The 17,774-nt window shown below is 41.1% G+C and overlaps 1 protein-coding gene across 1 annotated transcript; it reads left to right on the top strand.

Moving 5' to 3' along the window:
* The first annotated feature begins 1,896 nt into the window (after positions 1-1,896).
* Positions 1,897-12,561, top strand: mcrs1 (microspherule protein 1). The gene is made up of 15 exons (XM_020488282.2): positions 1,897-2,134; positions 2,754-2,862; positions 2,973-3,147; positions 3,412-3,550; positions 4,162-4,326; positions 4,553-4,662; positions 4,927-5,035; positions 6,910-7,048; positions 9,715-9,790; positions 9,901-9,929; positions 10,115-10,207; positions 10,292-10,374; positions 10,550-10,637; positions 10,966-11,093; positions 11,329-12,561. The coding sequence occupies exons 2-15, from the start codon at positions 2,853-2,855 to the stop codon at positions 11,413-11,415; spliced, it is 1,431 nt and encodes a 476-aa protein (XP_020343871.1). The 5' UTR covers positions 1,897-2,134; positions 2,754-2,852; the 3' UTR covers positions 11,416-12,561.
* Positions 12,562-17,774: the final 5,213 nt, after the last annotated feature.

Genomic DNA, 17,774 nt, shown 5'->3' on the forward strand with positions numbered 1-17,774 from the left:
TCATCACACTGTTTAGATTCTATATCACTGATAGAGTGAACATTATTCAGTGAGTTAAAAACATATCTGTGGATTCCTGACAATACGTAGAGCTATACAATTTTCTGTAAAAATTGCTACAGTATTTAGCGATGAATTTTTGGTCATCTGTAATAACACCATCAATGTTTAATTTATGGATAGTGTTATTTTTAGAGTGAAATTTCTCAAGTCTAAAGAAATAGGATGAATTCTGTTCTCCCTCCTCAATCCATTTTTTCCTAGATCTAATAAAGGTTCCTTCTGCTTTTAATTTATATATATTATCCAGTTTATTTTGTAACTTAATTAGTTCCATCTTCTCCTCTCCCGAGAGGTCGGCTGGGGACCTCTGAGAAAGTTATCTTAATGATCACCTTTTCCTCCTCAGCTCTTCTGGTCTTAGCAAGATTACTACCATATTTTCTAAAGTATTTGGACACCTCAATTTTAAAGAGCTCCCAATTCTTGCAATAAGATTTTTCTTCACAAGCCCTTTCCCAAAAGTGTGAGAGCAGATGTTTAACCTCAAATTTAACTATATCATTATTTAATAATGAGCTATTTAGCTTCCAGTAGGATGCTCTACCAAGGTTAGTATCAGGGGTAAATATTTTGATATCAATGTAAATAGCCCTATGGTCTGTGAGGGGAGTAGTACAAATAGTTGTAGTAACACACTCACTATCAATACATTTGGATATAAACCATTCAACCAAATCTATTCTGGATTGTCTGGAACCTGTTTTGTTACTCCAAGTGAATGATCTGTCGGTCGGAAACCTCTCTCTCCATATATCAGTAAGATCAAACTTTTCCATAAAATGTATTAAACCCAAATTCTGATTGGTTGGCCTACCTGGGGGCCATCTATCAGTTTAATTCTCCATTGTAATGTTAAAGTCCCCTCCTATCAATAATAACAAATTGGGAAATTTAGATGACCAATGAAGTATATGTTTCTCTAAAGATTCAAGCAACTCATCATTCTCATGTTTGGTGTTGTACCCGTAGAAGTTTACAGTAATGAGCATAATGTCATTGTAACTGATCACAAGACAAATAAAGTAACCAAAGGGGTCACATTCCGAGTGTAGAATATTACCACCAAAGGTATTTTTCATTGTAGTGACACCAGCAGAGCGTTCAGATCCATGGGAAAGCCAAATATCGTTGTCCCACTGTGACCTCCAGAAGTTGGCATCAGCCGAAATTGAGTGAGACTCTTGAAAAAAGCAAAAATCTATTCGAAATGGTTTAGAAAATAAAAACAAGGCCTTGCGCTTCACATTGTTTCGTAACCCCCTAGCATTAAGAGAAACTATAGACAAAGACAAAACAACAAAGATTATATAAAAGTATAAACTGTAGTAGGATGAGTCAAAGACGTAGGAGCAGTGAACGTAAACGATAAGGAACCGAGATCTGCACCATTTTTTAGGCTCCTCACGAGACTAAGCCGATTTGCCAACGCTAAAATCAATGTGTGTGTGTATGTATATATATATATATATATAAGCTAGCTTCATACTTTTTTATGACTTGCCGAAAATGCAGCCTTGTTGATTACATTTGACACTTCACGGTCACCAGAGTTTGACATGTGACTACAGTTTGCATTGAATCGTGGGTCATATCAACCTCACAAGTGACCAAAGTTCTTCACTCTCTCTGAGCTAAATTGAGGGCCGAGGGGATACCTTTGGTGAATTGGACCTCCACTTAAGATGGCAATCGATCTGCATCCGGTTTCGACGGGGATTGCGCTGAGGGAAAGTGGATAACGTGTTTGGACTGTCATCCATTTTTGAAGACATTTATTTCCATTGTTAGAGCGACCACTTGAGTATCTGGTCAATATAATGGGATAGTCTGATGTAAATGAGCCAGTCCTGTTGGTGGCGACAATGCACGTTACGAGAACATTATGAAGAAGACGGCCAACGACATTTCCTGTGCGTACCGGAAATGTGTTTCGTTCTGTTATTGTTAGCATGAATGTAACTAGCTAGCTAATTTCGAATATAACAGAAACATACAGCAATTGTGTTGATTTATTCGAAGTTCAACGTACCTGAATAGACTCTAGTTGGCTGATAAACCAGCCTGAGACGAGGTAAGTAAAAGAATAAGCGAAGAGGCTGCTTCATTAGATAACCATGATGTGAAATGTTCCTAGCTTTGAAGACCATTAACGTTACTGCTGTATCGACATCAAACTAGCTAGCAATAGCATACATAGCACACCTTTCCTAAGTATCTTTTCCCAGGAAGCCCCGATTCAAACTCACATTCACCAGCTCAAGTTTCATTTGAACCAGAATCTGGCCTTACAGGACGGAGACGTAGATATGGCGAATCTCCTTTCAGCCCCAATAAGCAGCCATTCACCAGCTTTTCAAGCTTAATAATGTCAAAATGCATTCGTTACTCACAAAATATAGAGTTTTAATGAGCAACTATCGTAATGTACTGCCTTCACGGCCGGTATGTACTTCCAAAAAATGTGTAAATAAAAAGTTACATGCAACCGAAAAAAATGCCTATTCGGCACCACTACCTGTTTTAGACTTCCGACCTATTCATGGAAGCAGGGTTTGTGATAACCGGTATCTTTTTTGGATGTACATACCTCAGTAAATGTCGATATTTGCTAGTCGAATCTCCATATTTGTTGAGTACATGCTTCCCATTTACCGCCCATCTCTGACTAATACCTTTCTCTCTCGTCTCAGATTGCCACCTGAGATACGTTGTCTGAGTGACACCTGCCGAATGTAGCAACATTATTTTATTCAACGTTTATTCGAAATCTCTGGACTGTGAACAAGATCATGGAAAAAGGTATGCACATCTCTTGGTTGTGTATCTGCTTTTTGTTGCAAGTTGTTGCCATTTATGTTGTCATCATAATCCATAGTGTCTAACATTGAGATTTGTCTCTGTGGGGATAGATATGCAGGCAGGTGCTGCAGCTGCATCTGTGGTTGGGGCACCGATGGGAGCAGCTGGGACACAGAGCCGTTCAGAGGACGAGGAGTCGACAGGGATGAAAGATATCAAAAGAACAGCAACACAGGCATTTGTTGGGGGTGGTGGTGTTGTGCCCAATCGCAGGAGCTCTTCAAGGTTTGAACGTTACTCATTTGTCTCTGCAGGCACTTTTTTAGCTTCAATCTTTCCATCAGTTTTAACCTGAAATATGAACATCTAACAACTTATACAGTTCAGTGATTAAAAATAACTGCCTACACTTCTGACCATTGGACAGCATTCATTCTGCATCACCTACCCTCTGAATTTGAAGTAGGCCTGCCTGAAAGGAAGCTCAGGGGTTCTCTCTGTTGCAGCTTTGATTACTATATGATATCTAACCTGTTCCTCTCCTCCTAGGTCAATTAAAAGGAAGAAATTTGATGATGAACTGGTGGAGAGCAGCCTGGCCAAGTCATCCAGCAGGGTCAAGGGCCCACCTGTCATCGAGCCAATCCGCTGCTCTGGGAGCGAACCCTCATCCAATGAGAAGAAGAAGGTATGAAGGTGGAATTGAATCCTAGAGAGGGTGGTGTTTTTATGGGTAGCTCATATTGAGAAAGGTAGAGAGGGAGATACCGGTAGTTGTTGAATTACTCTTGATTAAATGGCTAGACTATTAGCAGGTTAGCATTTTTCAGAACTTACCATAAAAATTATATACCATATAAACAGCACAATACTCTGCTGGTTGCAGTTTCTCATGAGTCTTGTTCTGGAGGCAGCTCTGCAGAGTGGTCACTAGCTGGCACAGCCACAGTCGTAAAATATGATTTTAAACCTTAACCCTAACCGTACTGCTATCCCTAATGCCTAAACTTACATTTAGCTACGTTTTTTATTTTCATGAGTTTTTACAACCTAGCCAATTTTGACTTTGCAGCTGGATTGTCTAAGGAAAAATCGCTGAGTTCTGCCTTCAGGACAAGACTCATGACAAACTGCAACCTGCAGACTATTGTGCTGTTTATATGGTCAGTTCTTTATTTGTCTCTAGACTCCAACTACTAAGGGTGTCTGACCATTGATGAAATCCCTACTAAAGTAAATGCTGAAAAAGGCAAAGGAGATGCCTCATTGGTTCCCCATTTCTATGATCCCCTATGTCAGATGTCCAAGTCCAGCACGGCCCTCACGCCGCCCCTCACTATGGTGATCACCCCCCCGCCCATCGCCAAGCGGGTGAAGAAGAGCAAGCAGCCCCTCCAGATCACTAAAGACCTGGGCCGCTGGAAACCCACTGATGACCTGCTGCTCATCAACGCTGTGCTACAGGTAATAGGCCTAAAGACAGTAGAGAGAGGCTATTGATATATAACTGAAGCATCAGTGCTATAAACCATTGGAATTTGGCAGCGTAATATACTATGTAAACATTGACCTTGATTAATGGAAAATATGAATTTTCAATGTGTTTATGATGTATCCATATAATCTTTCTATGGATGTATGATGTGGTAATGCACAACTGCCTGTGTGTATTATGTGTGTGCTCTGTTAGACGACAGATCTCACCTCTGTTCATCTGGGAGTGAAATTCAGCTGTCGTTTCACCCTGAGGGAGATCCAGGAGCGCTGGTACTCTCTGCTCTATGACCCCGTCATCTCCAAGTAAGAGCTCTACCACAACCCACACACCCCTGGCCATCTCCTACTATCCACTTCCTCCTATCCTTTTCCTTCCTCTCTTTGTCTTTCTCGTTCCGTCCAGCACATTTGACCACCACTGTCAAATGTGTTGTTCCCCCTTATTAATGAACCTCAATACTGTTATTGTAATAGACAACCAAATATTGTTGATTTGACTGGTCAAGTAAAGGCAAATAAAATCTTTATAATGTGTGACAATGTTTTACCCCTGTCTCTGTGTTATAGGTTGGCATGGCAGGCGATGAGGCAGCTTCATCCTGAGGCCATTGCTGCAATCCAGAGCAAAGCTCTCTTCGGTCAGGCTGAGGAGGCTCTACTGGCCAAGATTGCATCAGTGAGTGAGGCTGAGGGGTTTCTATGGTGTTTGAAATATGAAGTCACATCAGGTGAAGATGGCTCAGTTCTTGCTCTCGAAATATGGAGTCCGTCACAAAGCAATGCCCAAATATAGAGTTATTGAGCTCTCTATTGCATCTCAACCTTTTTAATCATACACACAGTTCAGAGATGGTTGAATAAACATCAAAAACCAGAACCATATACAGTCCACATGATATGTATTTGGACAGTGAAGCAAACATTTTTAAGTTGGTGTTATACTCCAGCATTTTGAATTTGATATAGCATTTTTCATATTAGGCCATTTAAAAAAAATATATAAAAATAATTCTGGATATTTTCATACATATGCCATGTTTGAAGAATTCATAAGTATTTGTACAAATTCACTTCTAGTGTATTAAAGAAGTCAAAAGTTTAGTATTTGGTTCCATATTCCTTGCACACAATGACTACACCACAATGACTATGTTTTACCCAAGCGGAACTGAATAATGTCGTGTCACTTTTAAGTAAGAATAGATATTTCTGAACACGTTTATTACTCCAGTCATCATTCACCATTATGTTATTATTGGGCAAAACATAACCAAAACAAACTGCAAATGCATCCAACGAGTCCCAAGCTTGACTTAGTCATTGCGTGCTAGGAGTATGGGACCAAATACTAAACATTTGACTACTTTAATACACATTAAGTGAATTTGTCCAAATACATATGACTTCTTCAAATGGGGAAGGGATGCATAAAGTGCTTTCATTTCTAAACGGTAAAACAGATACACCCACCAAAGGTGGAATTAGCTTTAGGGATGACCAGTGAAATATACCTGCTGGAGTGCGTGCTACGGGTGGGTGCATTAAAGTAGTCAAGTTTAGTATTTGGTCCCATAGCACGTAAGTCCTGAATGAATCGTGAATAATAATGAGTGAGAAAGTTACAGCTGCACAAATATCATACCCCCAAGACATGCTAGCCTCTCACCAATACAATAACAGGGAGGTTGGCATTTTTGGGGGAAGTTTGGTATTTGTGCATATAACTTTTTCACCCATCATCCACGATTCATTCAGGATTATCCGTAGTCATTTTAGCATCCACATTAATGTAGAAGTGTTTAGAAACATGTTATATTCTTATTTACAAAAAAAAGGGACTCAAATGACAATACATTATTTACAGTTAATTTCTATTGGGCACAAAATCATCTGAAACACAATCAAAACAAACAGGAAATATATCAAACGAGTTTGTAGAATCACAAGCTTGATATAATCATTGCTTGCTAGGAATATGGGACCGAATACTAAACTTCTGATTACTTTAATACACAAGTGAATTTGTCCCAATACTTTTAGTCCCCTAAAATGGGGGGGGACTATGTACAAAAAGTGCTGTAATTTCTAAACGGTTCACCCGATATGGCTGGAAATACCCTTATTAAAGCTGACAGTCTGCACTTTAACCTCATAGTCAATATATAATTTCAAATCCAAAATGCTGGAGTACTGAGGCACTACAACAAAAAATGTAACTATCCCAATACTATGGGAGCTCACTGTAGAACCTAATTTCAAATGTTAGCTTCATTGTCCAAATACAGATGGTGTGGACTGACTATGTATACGTGTGTGTATATAGATTGATTATAAACATGGGTTCTGTATATATATATATATATATAACATGTTTATATGGTTCTGCCATAAAATAAGTGGAGTGATGCTGGAAAAAGCAATGACCTGCCCATTGGTGAAATACTTTTCTTGCTGCATATGTTTACATGGGATGGATGGCACTATATGCGTGTCAGTTTGAAGAAGTGAGTGCGGGTTTGTTTAAATATGTTTGTGTTTTCTGATGAACAGAGCAGTCAGCCCAAGCTGGAGGTGTTCCAGGAGCTGCTGAGTAAGCACCCCAGTGTGTTCTACCCCTCCCGCACACCCAAGAGCATGCTGGTGCACTGGCAGCTGCTCAAACAGTACTACCTGCTGGAGGACCAGAGTGGTGAGAAACTCAAACGGTCTTATTGGTTCGTTACATATGCTTTGTACCAAATGCCACCCTATTCCCATAGCCTCTGGTCAAAAGTAGTGCACTAATACAGAATAGGGTACCATTTGGGATGCTGCTACACTGTTAGTCCATTACTTGATATCCATGGAGTGAATTATTTCTAAATGTTGAACTACCTCCTGATTCCCGCTTACAAGCAAAAACAAAAGCAGGAAGCACCAGTGACTCGGTCAATACGAAACTGGTCAGGTGAAGCAGATGCTAAGCTACAGGACTGTTTTGCTAGCACAGACTGGAATATGTTCCTGGATTCTTCTGATGGCATTGAGGCGTCACCACATCAGTCACTGGCTTCATCAATAAGTGCATCGATGGCGTTGTCCCCACAGTGACCGTACATACATACCCCAACCAGAAGCCATGGATTACAGGCAACATCCGCACTGAGCTAAAGGGTAGAGCTGCCGCTTTTAAGGAGTGGGACTCTAACCCGGAAGCCAGTAAGAACTCCCGCTATTTTTATTTTATTTAACCTTTATTTAACTAGGCAAGTCAGTTAAGAAAAAATCTTATTTTCAATGACGGCCTAGGAACAGTGGGTTAACTGCCTGTTCAGGGGCAGAACGACAGATTTGTACCTTGTCAGCTCGGGGGTTTGAACTTACAACCTTCCGGTTACTAGTCCAACGCTCTAACCACTAGGCTACGTCCTCCGACGAACCATCAAACAGGCAAAGCATCAATACATGACTAAGATCAACTCGTACTACACCGGCTCCGACGCTCGTCGGATGTGGCAGGGCTTGCAAACTATTACAGACTACAAAGGGAAGCACAGCCACGCGCTGCCCAGTGACACAAACCTATCAGACGAGCTAAATGACTTCTATGTTCGCTTTGAGACAAGTAACACTGAAACATGCATGAACGCACCAGCCGTTCCAGGCGATTGTGTGATCACGCTTTCCTTAGCCAATGTGTGTAAGACCTTTAAACAGATCAACATTCACAAGGCAGCAGGGCCAGATGGATTACCAGGACGTGTACTCCGAGCATGCGCTGACCAACTGGCAAGTGTCTTCACTGACATTTTCAACCTGTCCCTGGCTGAGTCTGTAAAACCAACCTGTTTCAAGCAGAACACCATAGTCCCTGTGCCCAATAACATTAAGGTAACCTGCCTAAATGACTACTGACCCGTCGCACTCGCGTCTCTAGCCATGAAGTGCTTTGAAAGACTGGTCATGGCTCACATCAACACCATTATCCCAGAACCCCTAGACCCACTCCAATTTGTACACCTCCCCAACAGGTCCACATATGATGCAATCTCTATTGCACTCCACACTGCTCTTTCCCATCTGGACAAAAGGAACACCTATTTGAGAATGCTATTCATTGACTACAGCTCAGGATCCAACACCATAGTGTCCTCAAAGCTCATCACTAAGCTAAGGACCCTGGGACTTAACACCTCCCTCTGTGACTGGATCCTGGACTTCCTGATGAGCTGTCCACCAGTGATAAGGGTAGGGTACAACACATCCACCACGCTGATCCTCAACATGGGGGCCCCTCATTGGTGCGTGCTCAGTCCTGTCTTGTACTCCCTGTTCACTCATGACTGCATGGCAAGGCATGACTCCAACACCATCAGAGACCTGGTCGTGTGGTGCCAGGACAACAACCTCTCCCGCAACGTGATCAAGACAAATGAGATGATTGTGGACTACAGGAAAAGGAGGACCGAGCACGCCCCCATTCTAATCGACGGGCTGTAGTGGAACGGGTTGAGAGCTTCAAGTTCCTTGGTGTCTACATCACCAACAAACTGTCATGGTCCAAACACACTAAGACAGTCGTGAAGAGGGCTCGACAACACATATTCCCCCTCAGGAGACTCAGAAGATTTGGCATGGCTCCTCAGATCCTCAAAAGGTTCTACAGCTGCACAACGAGAGCATTCTGACTGGTTGCATCACTGCCTGGTATGGCAATTGCTCGGCCACCAACCGCAAGGCACTACAGAGGGTAGTGCGAACGGCCTAGTACATCACTGGGGCCAAGCTTCCTGCCATCCAGGAACTCCATATCAGGTGGTGTCAGAGGAAGGCCCTAAAAAGACTCCAGCCACCCGAGTCATAGACTGTTCTCTCTGCTACGGCACGCGGTACCGGAGCACCCAGTCTCGGTCCAAAAGGTTTCTACCCCCAAGACATAAGACCTTTGAACAGCTAATCAAGGGCTATCCAGACCCCTCTTTTACACTGCTGCTACTCTCTGTTAATATTCTATGCATAGTCACTTTAACTCTATTTACATGTACATATTACCTTAATTACCTCAACTAATCGGTGACCCCGCACATTGACTCTATACCGGTACCCCCTGTATATAGCTTTGCTTGTTCTTTTACTGCTGCTGTTTTAATTAATTGTTTTTCTATTTTTTTTACTTAACCAACAATGCTTAAAAAATCAATTAAAAAAGTTAAGGGCTTTTAAGTAAGCATTTCACTGTAAGGTCTACCTGTTGTATTCGGCACGTGACTGATTTGATTTGTTCCACTGTTGCAAACTAAAACTAAGTGAGTTGACAGTGCCCATCATTCCCCCTGTATATGATGCCTTATTGTATGGATTGATTCTCTTTTGCAGTCCAACCTTTCCCTAAAGGTGACCAAGTCCTCAACTTCTCTGATGCTGAGCAGCTGGTGGATGATGCTAAGCTAAAGTAAGAGAAGCAACATTCTGACCACAATTCATTTCCAGTTTCCCTGAGTTAAAATTTAGAGCTCCTCCTCTCCTCGTCATTCTAATCAGTTTCTCTGTCTTGTTACCCAGGGAGAGCAGAGATGAGGTGCTGGAGCATGGTGAGTTACTCAGACTCCTTTTTATCTGTCATTAATGTGCAAGGTTATATCTAAGAAGGTGCTTCATTGATCAAATTCAAAGCACCTGAATGCATGTTCTTTAATGCATGTTGGTTGGCTTAGAAGTCTGTCATCTTCCTCATTCTCTTTCCTGCTGCCCTTCCTCATTCTGTCCCCACTTTCAGAGCTGATGATATCTGACCGCCATCAGAAGAAGGAGATAAGGCAGCTGGAGCAGGAGCTACCACGCTGGCAGGTCCTGGTGGACAGCATCACAGGTGAGAGTGTGTGAGAATGTGTGCCTGCCCGTGTGTGTGGGTGTAAGAAGCCAGTCTTGCAGGGGGTTTATGTTGTGTTCTCAGGTATGAACTCTCCAGACTTTGACAACCAGACGCTGGCAGCTCTGAGAGGCCGAATGGTTCGCTACCTTATGAGGTCACGAGAGGTGAGCAGCTCATTTCAGATTGAATTAACTGAATTTACAGTACATTACCAAAATATATTAGGACCATAGTAAGATGACTGTGGAGCAGGTTAATTAAGTGGAAATGTATGCTTATGAAATGTGAAAATATGAAAATGTTTTATATATTTTATGATGCTAATCTGACTTCCTCTAGATCACCCTGGGCAGAGCCACCAAGGACAAGCAAATAGATGTGGATCTGTCTCTGGAAGGACCTGCCTGGAAGATCTCCAGGAAACAAGGTGACTCCCTTATCAGCACCATGACATGGACATCATTTAACACAGGGTGCCATTTCAGTCACAGCCAATGGTAGTGCACTAAATAGGGAATAGGATGCCATTTTGGATGCAGCCCATATCTGTTATCCCTGGGTCTGATGCTGAAGAACCTGTATCTGGGCTCTAGGGGGCAGTGCTTGCCCTGTCCTCACTTATCCATAGTGAAATTAGACCCTGTTGAAATGACTGTTTTCTGATAAACATCTATCATATAGTAATATTATGGCCCCATATCAGGACTTGATCTAGTTTTTCATTGTGTGTTTGTAACTGTTTGTCTAATGTACAGGGATAATTAAACTGAAGAACAACGGGGACTTCTTCATAGCCAACGAGGGCCGCAGGCCCATCTACATAGACGGCAGACCAGTCCTGTCGGGCAACAAGTGGAAACTCAACAACAACTCTGTAGTGGAGGTTTGTGGAAACTTCTGGAAGACTTAAATGGCAGGATGTATTATACCGTAGCTGGTGCAAGAAGCGTGAGATGAAGAAACGTTTTAAAGGGGCCTAATTGTTTTTATAAACAACAAACCACATAGTTGAGATTGAATTCTGTCTGCCTGTCATGCTTTTTACTTCACAATACCTGATCTATAACAACCACCGCTACTAATACATGAATGTCACAACAAGTCATTTGTCTCTCCAGATTGCAGGTCTTCGTTTTGTGTTTCTGATTAACCAGGAGCTGATCTCACTCATCAAGGCAGAAGCAGCTAAGATGAATCAGCAGTGAGAGAGAGCGAGGCCAAGATAGCTGCTTTTAGCAACACTGGTGCATTGGCACACAAGCATTGCTGGGAGTTGGGTTGCAAAAACTGAACAGTCCGCAGGCCAGAAGTTAATACAATTATATTTCAACTTACTCTGCCGGTGGTCTTGACGGTTGGTCCTTATAGCGAGTGGAATTTGAGACAAAATATCAAAGTATGTGGAAAGTCTGTTAAATAATAACTTTTATATAATTTTTCTCAAGTTCCCCAACTGTCCAGACCACCTGCAGAGTTAGTTGAAATTGAATTTTATTTAACTTCATGCTCTGTTGCGGAAAGACTGAGACATGTTTGATAGTGTCTTGTTGCTGTATTGTTTGTCCTTCATGTTCTAATACTTCAGTTACCCCTTCCTTGTGTTTTTTTGTAATAATAAAAATAAAAAAACTTCTTGCTCCCCCCCGCCTGTTCTGTTTTTTAGCAACCCAATTCCCAGCAATGCTAGTGTGTCAGTGCACCAGTGTTGCTAAAAGCAGTTAAGGGTAAGACCCATGCCTGTGTCCACTGCCCAGCCAGCTCCTTCATACAGAGCAACGTACGGTGGCCAATGGACACGACCAGGAGCCTAATGGACACCCCCAGGAGCCTAGTAGACGAGGACCACATGAAGGACCACAGATTTGAAGGAAAGTAACCAGGAACCCCTTTAGTCATGGTTATACAGTGGAGTAAGAGCACGACACACACACACACTCTGAGAATGATTGTGGTCTTTGGCTACATCACATATCTTTCCGCTGCTGAACATTTTAGGGTGAATCTCATCTCAAAGAACCTAAATGATACTTTCCTTGTAACTACAGGACCGTAACACCAGTTTAGTCTTGTTTTAAAGTTTAAATTGGGATTCATATCAGGAGGTTCCACAGTGCCTTTTAAGACAATGGATTTGTTTTAAAACTGTGTTTCCTTTTAGTTCATACAGGTTTAGGTTGAATTGGTACATGCAAAGATACATTTAGGACCACGATAGGGAATCAGTCATAAAAAGTGATATTGTGTATGTATGTATTAGTGCTACTTAAGCCAAAGCCATGTAAAAGTCAATGTGACAGTTTGTTTGATTTTTGTATGAACGCTTGGATTAAAATGTGTCATTAGTTGAGCCATTTCCTGAGTGTCATAATAATTGCTTGTAGATGTAGTTTATTTTTCTACCACAAGGTGGAGCTGTTGGATAAGTAATGTTTTTCTTTTTTTTGTTGAAACTCTTCATTCTTACTCTGTAAATGGGTGCTGCAGTATTATCTTTGATATGATTCATATCTGAAAGTTTTCATCAGTCAATGAAAAAAAATACTATTCTACTCCATAATTTGGCCTATAAGTGTTGACTTGTGGCATCAACCAAATTTAAGTCCCACTAGCTGGAGTAGTGCTTGTCGGATTACATACAGTACATCACAGCAGCGATATTTTCTTGCAACATTGTAAGAAAGTTGGTTATTAATTGCCAGTATCAGAGACACCAACGTTTCGGTTTAATATGCTGCAAAATCAAAGAAGATCAGATATGCAGATTTTCGGCTCTGTCGTAACCGGCCGCGACCGGGAGGTCCGTGGGGCGACGCACACGGATTAGTGAGGGCTTGGCCGGTAGGGATGTCCTTGTCTCATCGCGCACCAGCGACTCCTGTGGTGGGCCGGGCGCAGTGCGCGCTAACCAAGGTTGCCAGGCGCACAGTGTTTCCTCCGACACATTGGTGCGGCTGGCTTCCGGGTTGGATGCGCGCTGTGTTATAAGAAGCAGTGCGGCTTGGTTGGGTTGTGTATCGGAGGACGCATGACTTTCAACCTTCGTCTCTCCCGAGCTCGTGTACGGGAGTTGTAGCGATGAGACAAGATAGTAACTACTAAAACAATTGGATACCACGAAATTGGGGAGAAAAAGGGGTAAAATTAAAAACAAATATATATATATATGCAGATTTTCTGGAAGTGTGAAATATGGTCTATTGAATATACTAATCTGTTAAAATGCTCATAACGTCTGAGTTGAAACACTTGTCGTTGCAGTTCATATATCGTTTTATGACTTCCATAAACCCTCTTATCTTATCTCCTTATTATGGAACTTTCTGTTAAACTTCAATCAAACATGTTCTGTGTTAGCCTGGGTGCCAGTCTGTTTCTGCCTTGACAATTTCTTGTGGAATTCTCATGCCAAACTAAAATTGTTTGCCAATGAGGGAGTTTGATTATGTGCACCTGGCTATGGCCCGTGAAGTGAACGGGCAAAATCGGTGAGGGAGGAGTGCCTATCTCAAATCGAACAGTAATCTGTGCAGCTCGGTCATGTTTTCAACAAGGCGTCATGATGCATCGTTTAGAAACATACATCATATCGCCCTTAAAATATGTTTGAATTTTCAAACCAGTTTTCATTGTGAAGGCAGATGAAGCATTTTTATCAAAATCAATCACTTTTGCATGTGAAAACACAGAATCCTACGCATTACTCCATGTGCTTAACTAACGTCACATTTGTTTTGAGCCGATTTCGCCGTCGGCCAGAACGGGTCACCCGGTTCCAAATCGAATTAAATCAACGCTAACTCTGTACACTCGGGGCGTTCATCGAATTCCCTGTTATAACAGTAATGGATTAGGCAAAAGCTCAAACCGTTCTGGGACCAGGCTAGTTCTGTGTCTTTTGAGAAAATAATTGGCAGTGTTTTGTATACTTTTATGCCTGTAGGGAAGTGGGCCCCAATTCCTACCCCTATGACATGTTACAAACAAGAATAACATCTAGGCTTTTGTCATTATTTTGCTCATTAGGTTGGTTATTATTGAAACCGAAAGATACCCATTTTGCATTTCTATGATGATATCTGATCAAATTTAGATATTTGGATATTCATAAGTTGATCAACATCACAGGAATTGGATTAACAAAATGCATTCAGTTTGTTAGGTTTATTTACTGCTTGCATTGCTTTACCATTTAACCAAGGTATTTCTGGGGATGAGGTACTTGTGCTGAGGTAGTTGACCCTATGTAGCCAATATCTGGAGATGCTGCCAGCCCTGCAGCAGCCTGTGACTAAAATTAGCCTGTCACTAAAACCAATGCTATCGCCATCTATTTAGTAAAAGCTGAAATGTTTTGAGTCAAAGTATTCAACCCCTTTGTTATGGCAAGCCTAAATAAGTTCAGGAGTAAACATTTGCTTAACATATCACAGAAGTTATATGGACTCACTGTGTGAAATAATAGAGGTTGACATTTTTAAATGACTACCCCCTTCCTCTGTCCTCCATACATACAACCTCTGTAAGGTCCCTCAGTCAAGTATTGAATTTCACAAAGATTCAACTACAAAGACCAGGGAGCTTTTTGAAAGCCTCAAAGAAAAGCAGTGATTAGTAGATGGGTAACAACAACAAATCAGACATTGAACATATCTTTAAGCATGGTCAAATGAGTAATTATGATGTGGATGATGTATTAAACCACACGGACACATCAAAGATGCAGTCGCACTGAGCTGCAGGACAGGAAGGAAACTGCTTATGGATGTCAACATGAGGCCATTGGTGAATTTAAAACAGCCACAGAGTTCAATGGCTGTGAGAGGAGAAAATGGAGGATGGATCAACAACATTGTAGTGACTCTACAATGACCTAAATGACAGAGTGAAAATAATAAAAAAATATACAGGAAATATTCCAAAACATGCATATGTATGCAACAAGGCACTAAAGTAAGACTGCAAAGGAATATATTTTTGGCCTGAATACAAAGCCTTATGTTTGAGGCAATTCCAACACAACGCATCACTAAGTAACTGCCTCCTTATTGTCAAGCATAGTGGTGGCTGCATCATGGTACTGTATGGGTGACATCAACAAAGACGGCAGGTTTTATGATAAAAAATCAAACGGGAGGGAGCTAAGCACAGGCAACATCCTAGAGGAAAACCTGCTTCAGTCTGCTTTACACCAGACACTGGGAGGGGAAATCACCTTTCAGCAGGATAATAACCTACAACACAAAGCCAAATCTACACCGGAGTTGCTACCCAAAAATTTATTAAAAAAATACAAAATCTTCCTCTTTCACAGAGTATTTTGTGTAGATTGTTGACAAAAATGACAAATCCATTTTAATCCCAATTTTTAACAATAAAATGTGAAGAAATCAACAGGGGTGTAGACTTTCTATAGCCACTGTATATTATAGGTTACAGTAGGCTACTAAATCAAGAAAAGATTAGTCTCCTCTTTTCAGCAGTAGGCTGTATCAAAACTAAGTTTTTCTTGCGAATGTATTTTGAAGTCAGTGCCATTGTAAAGTTTATTTAGTAGCCAACTTTGTACACACACACACACACACACACAAACAATTCAGAAAGTATTCAGACCCCTTGACTTTTGCCACATTTAGTTACATTACAGGCTTATTCTAAAATGGATTAAATTGTTGTTATTCCTCAATGTACACACAATACCCCATAATGACAAAGGAAAAAAAAAGTTACATTTTTTGCAAATGTATTACAAATATAAAACTGAAATCACCTTAGTATCACATAAGTATTCAGACCCTTTACTCAGTACTTTGTTGAAGCACTTTTTGCAGCGATTACAGCCTCAAGTCTTCTTGGGTATGACGCTACAAGCTTGGCACACCTGGGCTCCCGAGTGGCGCAGCATCTCAGTGCTTGAGCATCTCACTGTGTTCTTGGGGTCCTTCAATGCGGCAGAATTTTTTTTGTACCCTTCCCCATATCTGTGCCTCGACACAATCCTGTCTCAGAGCTCTATGGACAATTCATTCAACCTCGTGGCTTGATTTTTGCTCTGACATGCACTGTCAACTGTGGAACCTTATATAGACAGGTGTGTGCCTTTCCAAATCCAATCAATTGAATTTACCACAGGTACACTCCAATCAAGTTGAAGAAACATCAAGGATGATCAATGGGTCATTGTCCTTTTGAAATACAAATGATAGTCCCACTAAGCGCCAACCAGATGGGATGATGTATCGCTGCAAAATGCTGTGGCAGCCATGCTGGTTAAGTGTGCCTTGAATTAATAAAAAGGACCGATTTACACCAGTCTAACGTTCATTGCTCGTGTTTCTTGGCACAAGCAAGTCTCTTCTTATTATTGGTGTCCTTTAGAAGTGGTTTCTTTGCAGTGATTCGACCATGAAGGCCTGACTCAGGCTGTCTCATCTGAACAGTTGAGATTGAGATGTCTGCTACTGGAACTGTGTGAAGCATTTATTTGGGCTGCAATTTCTAAGGCTGGTAACTCTAATGAACATATCATCTGTAGCAGAACTAACTCTCGGTCTTCCTGTGGCGAGAGCCATTTCATCATAGGGCTTGATAGTTTTTGCGACTGCACTTGAAGAAACTTTCAAAGTTCTTGACATTTTCCAGATTGACTGACCTTCATGTCTTAAAGTAATGATGGACTGTCATTTGTCTTTACTTATTTGAGCTGTTCTTGCCATAATATGGACCTGGTCTTTTACCAAATAGGGCAAAATTCTGTATTCCACCCCTACCTTGTCACAACACAACTGATTGCCACAAATTCATTAAGAAGGACAGAAATTCCACAAATGAACTTTTAACAAGGCCCACCTGTTAATTGAAACGCATTCCAGGTGACTACCTCATGAAGCTGGTTGAGAGAATGCCAAGCGTGTGCAATGCTGTCATCAAGGCAAAGGGTGGCTACTTTTGAAGAATCTCAAATATAAAATATATCTTGATTTGTTTAAAACTCTTTTGGTTACTACATGATTCCATGGGGTGGCAGGGTAGCCTAGTGGTTAGAGCTTTGGACTAGTAACCGGAAGGTTGCAATTTCAAACCCCTGACCTGACAAGGTACAAATCTGTCGTTCTGCTCCTGAACAGGCACTGTTACTAGGCTGTCATTGAAAATAAGAATTTGTTATTAACTGACTTGCCTAGTTAAATAAAGGTTATTTCTTCACTATTATTCTACAATGTAGAAAATAGTAAAAATAAAGAAAAATCCTGGAATGAGTAGGTGTGTCCAAAATTTTGACTGGTATGTCCCATGATGGGGGTGACTGCCCGTTACCGCTTATTAACCATAATTTATCCACATTACTTTAATAAAATATTTCAGTTGTGTATATTACATTTGTTTTAGACCAATTTGATGACTTATTTCATTCCAAGTCATCACCTCATCTCTATAGAACTGCTGCCTTATACCTTCTGACAAAATCACTATTTTAGTAGTTCTTTAAAGTAAATAAGGCATACTTTTATGACAGCTGAATACCAATTACCAATCTTAGATCATGTCTTTTCAGGAAGAGATACCA

This window comes from Oncorhynchus kisutch, linkage group LG1 (genome assembly GCF_002021735.2).
Source record: "Oncorhynchus kisutch isolate 150728-3 linkage group LG1, Okis_V2, whole genome shotgun sequence".
NCBI classification, from domain to species: domain Eukaryota; kingdom Metazoa; phylum Chordata; class Actinopteri; order Salmoniformes; family Salmonidae; genus Oncorhynchus; species Oncorhynchus kisutch.